Source organism: Vicia villosa, linkage group LG6 (assembly GCF_029867415.1).
Source record: "Vicia villosa cultivar HV-30 ecotype Madison, WI linkage group LG6, Vvil1.0, whole genome shotgun sequence".
In the NCBI taxonomy this organism is placed as follows: Eukaryota; Viridiplantae; Streptophyta; class Magnoliopsida; order Fabales; family Fabaceae; genus Vicia; species Vicia villosa.
This window is the reverse complement of record NC_081185.1, coordinates 151601857-151612326: the sequence shown is the minus strand read 5'-3', so window position 1 is coordinate 151612326 and position 10470 is coordinate 151601857. Positions and strand designations below refer to the sequence as shown.

Sequence of the window (10470 nt, the reverse complement as noted above, 5' to 3'; positions counted from 1 at the left end):
CCATAGTTATAAGTAACGTGATATCTAACTTATAACCATAGTCACACGCCCGTTGTAATTGTTGGGAAAATAACAAAAAATAAATTTCTACGCTTGCGAAAGCATACCCATAAAAGAAGAAAAGAAGCAAGAAATTCAACAATAAAACTAAAAAAATATAATTTAACTTCTAATTTTACAATGACAAATTACTCTTCCTCTCAAATGATTGTAATTTTTAAGGAGAAAACTGCAAACCCTCCAAACTGCAATTTTTAAGGAGAAAATTGCAAACCCTCTCTAAATTGCAACTTTTGAACGGAAAAATTGCAAATCTTCTCTCAATTGCAACTTTTGAACGGAAAAATTGTAAATCATCTCTCAATTGCAACTTTTGCAAACCCTCGCATTCTTCATGTTCCTTCTCGGCACCAGATTGTTGATATCTTGATCACTAAAGGTCTCCTTAGAGTTGTCTTTGATGATTTTCATACCATTGTTAGCGTCTGTCAACCTCTCGCTTCGACAGCGGAGTGTGATAGAATATGTATTTATTTGTTAATAGAATATGTATGTATATTTGTATATAAGTCTCACATCGACTATAACATGTAATGAACTATAAATCTCTCTATATATATAACAGTCTCCGTAATGCTATTCTCACATGGTTGATCTTAATATCTCTCAATATCTTACCCCTGTTTTATTTTTATATTTTTTGATTATATTGAATTTTTATTATAATATTTTTTATTTATTGATTTTTTTATATTAATTTATATATTTATTAATATTAATGACAAAAATTAGACTTTTTAAAAAATTTAAAATCCTCTAAAATTTGGGATCTGTACCTGTTGCTCCTGCAAAGGATCGGGCATGCAGTTGAATGTTAAAAATATATTTTAATATTGTATCTTTTACTAACCCTCCTCTTATGTCATTTACTAACACATTTCAATATTGTGTCTTTTAATAAAAAAATATTATTTTGCTGTAACAAATAATAGAAATTATTTGGTTGTAACAATTTAATTTAGTGGGTGGCTATTGGCTATGGAAGATAAGGAATTAAATGTGACATTTAATAAACATCAATGGCAATTGTTGAAATTAACGGAAAATAGAAGGCTAATTTCACAAAATGAGTTGTATATAAGAACCCAACCACAACCAATTGAAACCACACACCAAAACAACTTAAAAACAGTATCATTTACCTTCCTTCGAATAACAGTAACCCAAAACAATGTCGTTGGTAACCGAAGAAATCAAATCGAAATCTGAGGTATACCATGGAGATGAAATCTGTCGGGTGAAATCCAAGGAGCTTCTGAGAGAAGTCGGTCTCCCCAACGGTCTGTTACCATTGAAAGACATCATAGAAGTTGGTTACAACGAAGAAACAGGTTTTGTTTGGCTGAAACAGAAGAACAGCATAACACACAAGTTTGAAAAGATCGGAAAACTTGTTTCTTATGCTACTGAAGTCACTGCTCATGTTGAGAAAGGTAAGATTAAGAAACTGAGTGGTGTGAAAACCAAAGAGCTTTTCATTTGGATTACACTTAGTGATATTTATGTTGATGATCCACCAACTGGGAAAATCACTTTCCAAACTCCTGCTGGGCTCTTTAAGACTTTTCCAGTTTCAGCTTTTGAAGTTGATGAGAAATCAAGTGATGTGAAAGAGATTAAGAAAGTCAATGAAAGTGTTGGAACTGTTGGTGGTGTTAAAGAGGTCTAGTTTTAGATTCATGTGATTGGTTGTTATTGTTGTTGAAATTTCAGTATTAAGTTAACTTTACTTTTATCTAGAGGTAACTCTTATTTATTTAAAATGAAATGAAATTAGTTTCTATATATGTTTATTGTTCCTTTTGAGTTTTGAGTATTTTTGTTTTTGAAACATTCACCGACTTGAAGAATAAATCAAATCATGTTATTGGTAAACCTTTGCGTGTAAATGAAAAGATAACTATCTCAAGAGATCAGAAACTTTCCCCTAAAATGGCCCTATCCTAATTTTAAGAAAAAAACAAATAATTATTTCGGCCTTTTTTTATATGTTAGCCCAACTCGATCTGTTATAGATTGAGTAAATGAATGTAATCTGTGAATTTTAAAATTGTTTATATTTATAAATTAATTATTTTTTAAGTAAATTAATAATAATTATAATAATACAAATTATTATTATTATTATTATAACTTTTAATCATACTTTTGATATTTTATTTTGCAACTGATCTTCTATTTTAAATTTAAACAGATTATATTTTTTTAAAATTTTATAGATAAAATATAAATTAAAAATAAAATATTTTGTTAATTTTATTTTTAAAAAAAAAGTGAAAGAAGGATAAAAAATGAATTTTAAATATGATAATTAATTTAATAAATCAGATATAATTGGAAAATTAAACTACAATTTAGTTTTCATTATTATTTTGGTTTAATTATTATTTTGATTCCCTATTTTAATTGATTCACAAAATTAATTTTTCATTTAAATTTAAATAATATTAATTCTCTCTCATTTTTTTACTCTTAAAATTAATAATATTTTTTATTTTTTAAATGGCATTTTTTTGTAATAATGACAAATTATCATATGTAAATGTATCGTGAGATTTTATAAATTAAAAAATGAATATATCATGATTTTTTATGAAAAATTAAAACTGGTTAAATCTTAAATAAACTAATTAATTAAATAAATTAAATAATTAAAATTGTAATTTAACATATTACTTTTTTATAAAAAATATTTATAATCACAAGTCGGTAGAACAAATTTAATAACTCTCTCTATGATTTGTAGACATACTATTTATTTTCAACTAGTTTTTGTATCTTCAACTTACTATTCTTTACTATTTTTTTCTTTTTCAAGATGCCTGTTTCAATGAAAGTGGACCAAACGTCCTTTTCTTACCAATGAGCTATATAATATATTTTTTTAATGATAAGACCAAAATTTCAATTTATCCACATTTGTTCTACTCTATTATAATAAAGATTCAAAGAAAAAAAGTTAATCTTTTTAAATGATAAATTCTATCAAATGAAATTTAGTATAAATATTTTATATTGGAAGTTTTATTATATAAAAATAAAATAAAATAATTTTAAAATTTTAATATAAATTAATAAACAAAATCTTTCGATTGGAGCCAATTTTTTTAATGATAGTTTACATTTTAGGGGTATGAATATATTATTATGGAGAATAGCCCATGTAGGTGAGTGAGGTTTTAAAAAGTAAATTTTTCTTGGAAATATGCGTAATTAATGCATCGAGCATGACCCTATAATTTATACTAAACGTTTGTCCGTGGATGCACGGAATAATAATATATAATTATATGTCATAAAATAGTTGTGCATAATTACATAGAAGAATTTTCTAATAATATTTTTAATAGGGTTAAATAATTTTTTGGTTCTTATAAATATCTCAATTTTAGTTTTTAGCCCCTATAAAAAAAGTTGATTTTTAGTCTCTACAAAATTATTTGGGTTAATGAACTTTTTGGTCCCTATAAATATTGCAGATTTCATTTTTAGTCCCTCCAAAATTTTCCTTTAAGAAATCGTCCCTTCAAAAATTTTCGTCTAAATTATTGGTCCTAACGTCAAATTTGCTAGAGATTAGCTACGACTTTAGCCACCGATTAGCTACGAAATTTGACGTTAGGGACCAAAAGTTCGGAAGAAAAATTTTGAAGGGACGATTTCTTGAAGGAAAATTTTGGAGGGACTAAAAATGAAATTTGAAATATTTAAAGGGACGAAAAAGTTCATTAACCCAAATTATTTTTACACTCACTTTTAGTCTCTGTAGAGGGACTAAAGGTGAGTGCAAAAGTAATTTTATAGGGAATAAAAATCGACTTTTTTTTATAGGGATTAAAAGTAATCTTTAATAATTTTATAGGGACTATAAACGTTTTTTTTTTGGAGCAAATAGGATATATATATATATATATATATATATATATATATATATATATATATTCCAAAAAAAAACAGTTTGGGTACAAAGCTGATCCAAGAGGATCCAAGCATCAAAATAATAACAAATCTAGAACTAACTAAGGGCATCCAAAAACAGTTTAAATTTGCTATGTTGAGTCACCCTCCCTCTAATTCTATCCACTACATCCTGACAGACCAAGGGCTCCTCATTAGGAGCCTGAAATACTCTTCTAAAATAATATTTAACCCTTTTTAATATAACAAATTATTTTCTAAAATTGATATTTCATTTTATAGAAACAGAAACTAATACGACAAAACAAATAAAAAATATAATTTTATGCATGCATTAGAACTCAAAATACATCTATAAAAAATCAAATGAAAATTATAGAAAAACTCTTATTAATAAAAATGTTGTGTAAAATTGATATTTAATTTGATACTAATGGAATAATAGAGATATGTTTAAGAGAAAAAATAATAGAAAAATATCTCAACACTTAGAGTTTTCAACAATACTTTTAAAAGAAGTGCATTTTGTTATGCCAAAGTCTATACATACAAATAAAACAACCTGATTCATAACTGAAAATTAAAGGTATGATCCAAATAGTAATGGAATATGACATAAATTTTTTATGGAATAGAGGTTATATATATAGAGTTGTGAGATTTAGTTAACGGTGGTAATGTGGTTAAGGAGAAAATGGACAAATATAACGATGGTAATGTGGTTAAGGAGAAAATGGACAAAAAGGTGAATGAACGAGGTTTGATCAATGTAATTAATTGTGAGATAGTTGTTGAAACTGCTGTTTGTTAGCACTTCAGTTGGCGTAACCGGTTACCGCAATCGGTTACGATTCCGATACCAGAAACTGAAGTAGTTGTGTAGTGGCGAAATCGGTTACGCTGTTTGCTGTAACCAGTTACACTGAAGCTTAGCTGTTTTATTTTTCTGTTTTGGCTGTTGTTTTAGTTTCTAATCATTTGTAACTATGTACTATAAAGGAGCTCACCACTCCCCATTATTGTTAATGCCAATTTGATCACTCACCCTCAATTACTCTCTCTCTCTCTCTCTCTCTCTCTCTCTCTCTCTCTCTCTCTCTTAATTTCTTTAATCTTCATCTTCTTCAATTGAACCAAATTCTCCATTGATACACCTTGATTGTTTTGTATGTTCTAACATTTGGTTTCATGAGTCTTTGTTTCGAGAAAGGGACCGACTTACTTGTAGTTGAAGAGAGTCAACAAATATATGTAGTTGAAGAGAATCAATGAATACATGTAGTTGAAGAGTCAACAGATACAAGTGTGTGGAAGAGGAGTTTCCACATAGAAAGTGAGCATTGTGGACTCATACTTGCGGGAGAGTGTTAAGAATAAATAGAAGTGTGAGTGTGAATAATAGTCCCACATTGGATATGCATGGGGTAACTTAAGCATATATAAGTGGGATAACCCACTCACCTATCACCTTAAGGTTATAGGTGGAGAAGTGGTGTGTCTCCCACAAATTGGCAAACAACACCTCCCCCGATGTTGTTGTTCCAACAATATCTTAAATAATAAAAATGATAAAGATTATAATACTATAAGTGGGTTAAATATTTTTTTAGAGTAAAATTTATTAAAAATTAAAAAAAATTATGACATTGGACGTAGATTAATAATAATGTAATTAAAGTTAAAAATTAAAAATTTTAAATAAAAATAACTACGAAAATTTACTAAATAACTAAAAATAAATAATTTTAGTTAGTGATAAGAATTAGTTTTAGAAAAGTGAAATTAAGATGAATATAAAAATTACTAAAATAGTATAAAAGTTAGTATGAGAAAATTAAGAGTTAGTTGAAGAAAATTTATTTTTAATAAATAACTAAAAAAATAAAAATAAAATAAAAAATATATAATTACTAAAAGAAACTTAATTTTGATTAATAATATAAAAATAAAATGAAAATATACAATTACCAAAAAAATCTTAATTTTGGCTCCAAATTTTCTAAAGAGACTTAACAACTTTAATGAATAAAGATAAGTTTCAAATAATATTTATAAAAACGGAGAATTTATTAGCTCACTTTATGAGGTAGAAAAGAAATTTATGGGAAATTGAAAATGTCTATCAATTTTTGAAAATATATTTCTGGATCCACTATTTGTATTACACAACATCACGCAAAGATACCGTCACCTTGGAGACAAATAAAATTTTATTTCGAAGATACATCTCCGTTGCATAATATTTGAAGCAAAAATTTTATTATCTGTCACCTTTGTATGTCAGATTATTTTGGAGATGTATTTCCGGAAAAATCAAATATGTAATTGCTAAAAACTCATCTATTCTCAATCAAGATTTTCACACCAAAAATTTTCCATACCCTTTCCTAAAAACTCTTCTATTCTCAATCAAGATTTTCACACCAAAACTTTGTTATTGTGTTTCATCAAATTAAAAGGAGCAAAAGAAGTTGAAATTCAAGGTAAAGTTCATTTATTTCAAGCCTCATTACTCACAGTAATCATGTTTTGAAGTTGAAAAAATTTACATTTTGAACATGTTGACAAAATTTATCTAGATTCACCGACTCCGAAATCTCAGAAAAGTGTTTTCAATGGAGCTCGCTTTAGCAAACCACCTCATTCACTGCCTCCATAAAAAATCTCGTTCATTGACAAAATGTCGATTTTTACGCTCAAATAATTAAACGATTGTCAATGTAGAGGGTGACGGTAATTGCAGATTTCGAGCAGTTTCTGCTTTACTCGGTAAAGGAGAAAAATATCACACACTTGTTCGACGTCAACTTATCCAAGAGTTGAGGGCCAATAAAGAATCATACACACGACTATACAGGAATAAAATAAATTTTAAAACAATTTATCACTCTCTTGTTCCTTGCGTTAGTGGACCTACACCGGAAGATAAATGGATGCACTTCTCGGAAATGGGTCATCTCATAGCAAGTGTGTATGATAAAGTGTGTATTGATCTTACATGATACGATTTCGAGGAAATATTTTTTCCATTACGCATTGCAACACCTCAAAATCAAAATGATTGTATTATGTGTGTCAGGTGAATTTCAAACTCGCGGTATTTTGCTCAAGTTTATTTGAAATCAAGATGCCCTATACCCCTTACATCACTGGAGTGGACAACTCATTCAACTAATGAAGCGGAGACTTGGCCATGAAGGTGCGAGAAACACAAGAAATGTGGGTTTGAATTGGATTGCACCAAATATGATCTTTTCGCTACTCAAAACACAAGGTTAACAAATGAATAAAAATAAATGACTTGGTTATTTTTATCCTGGTTCACTGTTAACGAAGTTACTCTAGTCCACCCACCAAGGTGATTTTGCCTTATCAACAAGGACTTAATCCACTATAATCCAACGATTACATACAACCACAATAAGCTTATGATCAACCTTGATGACAATTCCAACAAGTTCAGTTGATCCTTATCGTGAAACCACCTTGACAGCAACCAAAGTCTTCATGACAATTCTGACTATCACTTACTCCCCTAAGGCATCCATCAACCAACGTTAATTACAAGTGTGTGTATAGAGATGCTTCTAATAAGCAGATTACACAATGTTTAGGATACAACAACACAAAAATGTTGAAAGCAAGATATGAACAAAAGTTTCTTGCTAAAATAAAAAACTATACAAATACTTTCTCAACAAAGTTTGTGTAGTGCTTTGATGTAGTTTGTAGAACTGATTCATTGATTTTAAATTCTTCCAATTACTTCCTTTATAGAGAAGGATAGATCCGTTGGTGGATAGAATAATAAATATAAAGTACATCTGTAAAGTCCCTAACGGTCATGGTGGAAGTGGTAGATAACAAGTACAGATAGGACTATCCTTACGCCACCCTGTAAGAGCAGAGGTCATAGTTTACGTTAGCAATTTTATGCTTACCATCACACGCAAGTCGTTCTTGATCTTCTAAGTCTTCAGAGGCTTCTGTTGTAAGTTGATTGAAGCATGTTATAGATGATTAGAACTTGAGTCTTCCGAACCTAAGTCTTTGAGTCTTCAAAACCTGTTCAGCAGAACATTGTCTTCAGAGTCTTCAGTACTTGGTATTTTGAAGAGATGTATTTAGATCTTTAGAACTAGTTCAACAGAACCTCGTCTTCAGCATCTTCAGAATATGGGACACAAAAGTAACGCTTTAGAAGGTCTCGAAAGCTTCCTTGCAAAGTCACGATTAGACACTCGTATACTAATGTTCCTTAGAACCGTTGCAGAAGTAGCATTCTAGAATCTTGACTTCCATTGTAACACAACACTAGTATTTTTCCAGAACCTGATGATGTCACATGCCTGAGTCTAAACCTGCAAGGCAAAAGCCACAATCTAGAAAGAAACTGTGAGTATATATAATTGTTCTTTAAGATAACATGTAAGGTCATCATTAAAACTTAAGGCCATATACAGAACCAATCTTGTCTTACACGCCAGACCATTTTGTTGAAAGGATGCAAGAGTTCATCAAATTGAGCGAAATTGAAAGAGAATCAAATAAACAAAAATAAAAGGGGTACCACCAATAGTTATAGATTTAGTTAGGGACAAGTCTTCCGGTTCATTTTAGTATTTATTTATCAATTTATTATAAGTAACATTGTATTAATGTGTTATCATGTCTAATACATACATTTTGAAGTTTATGAAAATATTTTGCATTCATTAGATATTCTATTTATGTCCTGAACAAAATTTTATTTTGTTCTGACAGGTTATGGAAATACATCTCCCGAACACGATAACAAGGGGGTATCATATATACACTTCTGAAAAATTTCCTGATAAAAGATAGAATTTCTAAGGTCCATAATTACCTATCACTACTATCAATATGGGGTACGTGTCTCATTGTTTAATACCAAAACACATTACATGCTAGAATGAACAACATTTGACATCTCAGAAATGTTTACTTTAACGGTGTGAAAGCCTCATGCTTATTTAAGATCAATGAATACACCCCTGTTGAAGATCTGACATACACACTACAAGAGCTCCTATCATACGACGACAATCCAAAAATTATGAAGATCGAGTACCGTTTGCCATCCATGGACAAAGAATGGAAGATTGAGATCAGTAACTTTGAGTTGAAGACGACCGCAGATTTAAGGGCTGTGTGAAATACTTTTTCCGTTTAGAATTAAAAATTCTAATTGAGTTGGATGTGATGATTTTGAGATCGGGCGAAGATATTATAAAGATGTTGCAACGTCCTCCTATATATTGAAATGTAATGTTTGATCTATATTTAAATCCCTTATGTATTGTTGATTTTATGATATTAATGGTAATTTCATTTTAGGGTTAATACATATTCACCCCCTGCCATTAGGGCGAGATTCAGGTTTGCCCTCCTATCTCTTGTTTGGCTGACTGTGCATGAGAAATCTGGCTGACTGGACATTTAATTTCTTTGTTTGGCTGACTGGACTTGCTTAGATATTGTATACTATGTTTAATAAGGAAAAACCAAATAAAATCTTTTTCAAAACCAAGATTTTAACCTGGTACTAATAGGTTACCAAGCAAATCTCCAACCAACTGAACTATTTCGTGTTGTTGATTTTTATTGTTTCAAACTCAATATATTATAAAACTATTATACATATTATATACATACATACAATTGTATACTAACAGTTAAATTTAACGTTATTATATTATTTTACCTTATAAAACTATTTAATTTATTAACGGTTTAACATATATATTATTAACGTTAACACATATTATAAACTAACATATCTAAAACCTTAATATACTACAGGCCAAAACCTTAATATAACATATATAACATTTTATTTTTTTTACTGTTAATATATAACATTTTATATATATAACATATATATAACATTTTATTTTTTTTACTTTTACTATATAACATTTTATATATATAACATATATATAATATTTTATTTTTTTAATATAATGTTAGTATATATAGTTAGTATATTATACTGTTAAAATTTATTGTTTAAAATTACATTTATTTTTTTATATATAGGTTTATTATTTTATATATACGTTTATTATTTTATATTAATTATCGTTCAAAATTACATTTATTTTTTTATATATACGTTTATTATTTTATATATACGTTTATTATTTTATATTAATTATTGTTCAAAATTACATTTATTTATTTATATATACGTTTATTATTTTATATTAATTACTGTTCAAAATTACATTTATTTATTTATATATACGTTTATTATTTTATATTAATTATTGTTCAAAATTACATTTATTTTTTATATATACGTTTATTATTTTATAAATTGTTTATTATATATAAGATTTACTGTTAATATATAACATTTTATATATATATATATATATATATATATATATATATATATATATATATATATATATATATATATATATATAACGTCGATATACTATACTGTTAATGTATATAAAACGTTGA

The 10470-nt window shown here is 28.0% G+C and overlaps 1 protein-coding gene across 1 annotated transcript; it reads left to right on the top strand.

Moving 5' to 3' along the window:
- Nucleotides 1-1152: 1152 nt before the first annotated feature.
- On the top strand, nucleotides 1153-1845 carry LOC131612781 (uncharacterized). Its single transcript, XM_058884527.1, has one exon. The coding sequence runs from the start codon at nucleotides 1232-1234 to the stop codon at nucleotides 1727-1729; it is 498 nt and encodes a 165-aa protein (XP_058740510.1). The 5' UTR covers nucleotides 1153-1231; the 3' UTR covers nucleotides 1730-1845.
- Nucleotides 1846-10470: the final 8625 nt, after the last annotated feature.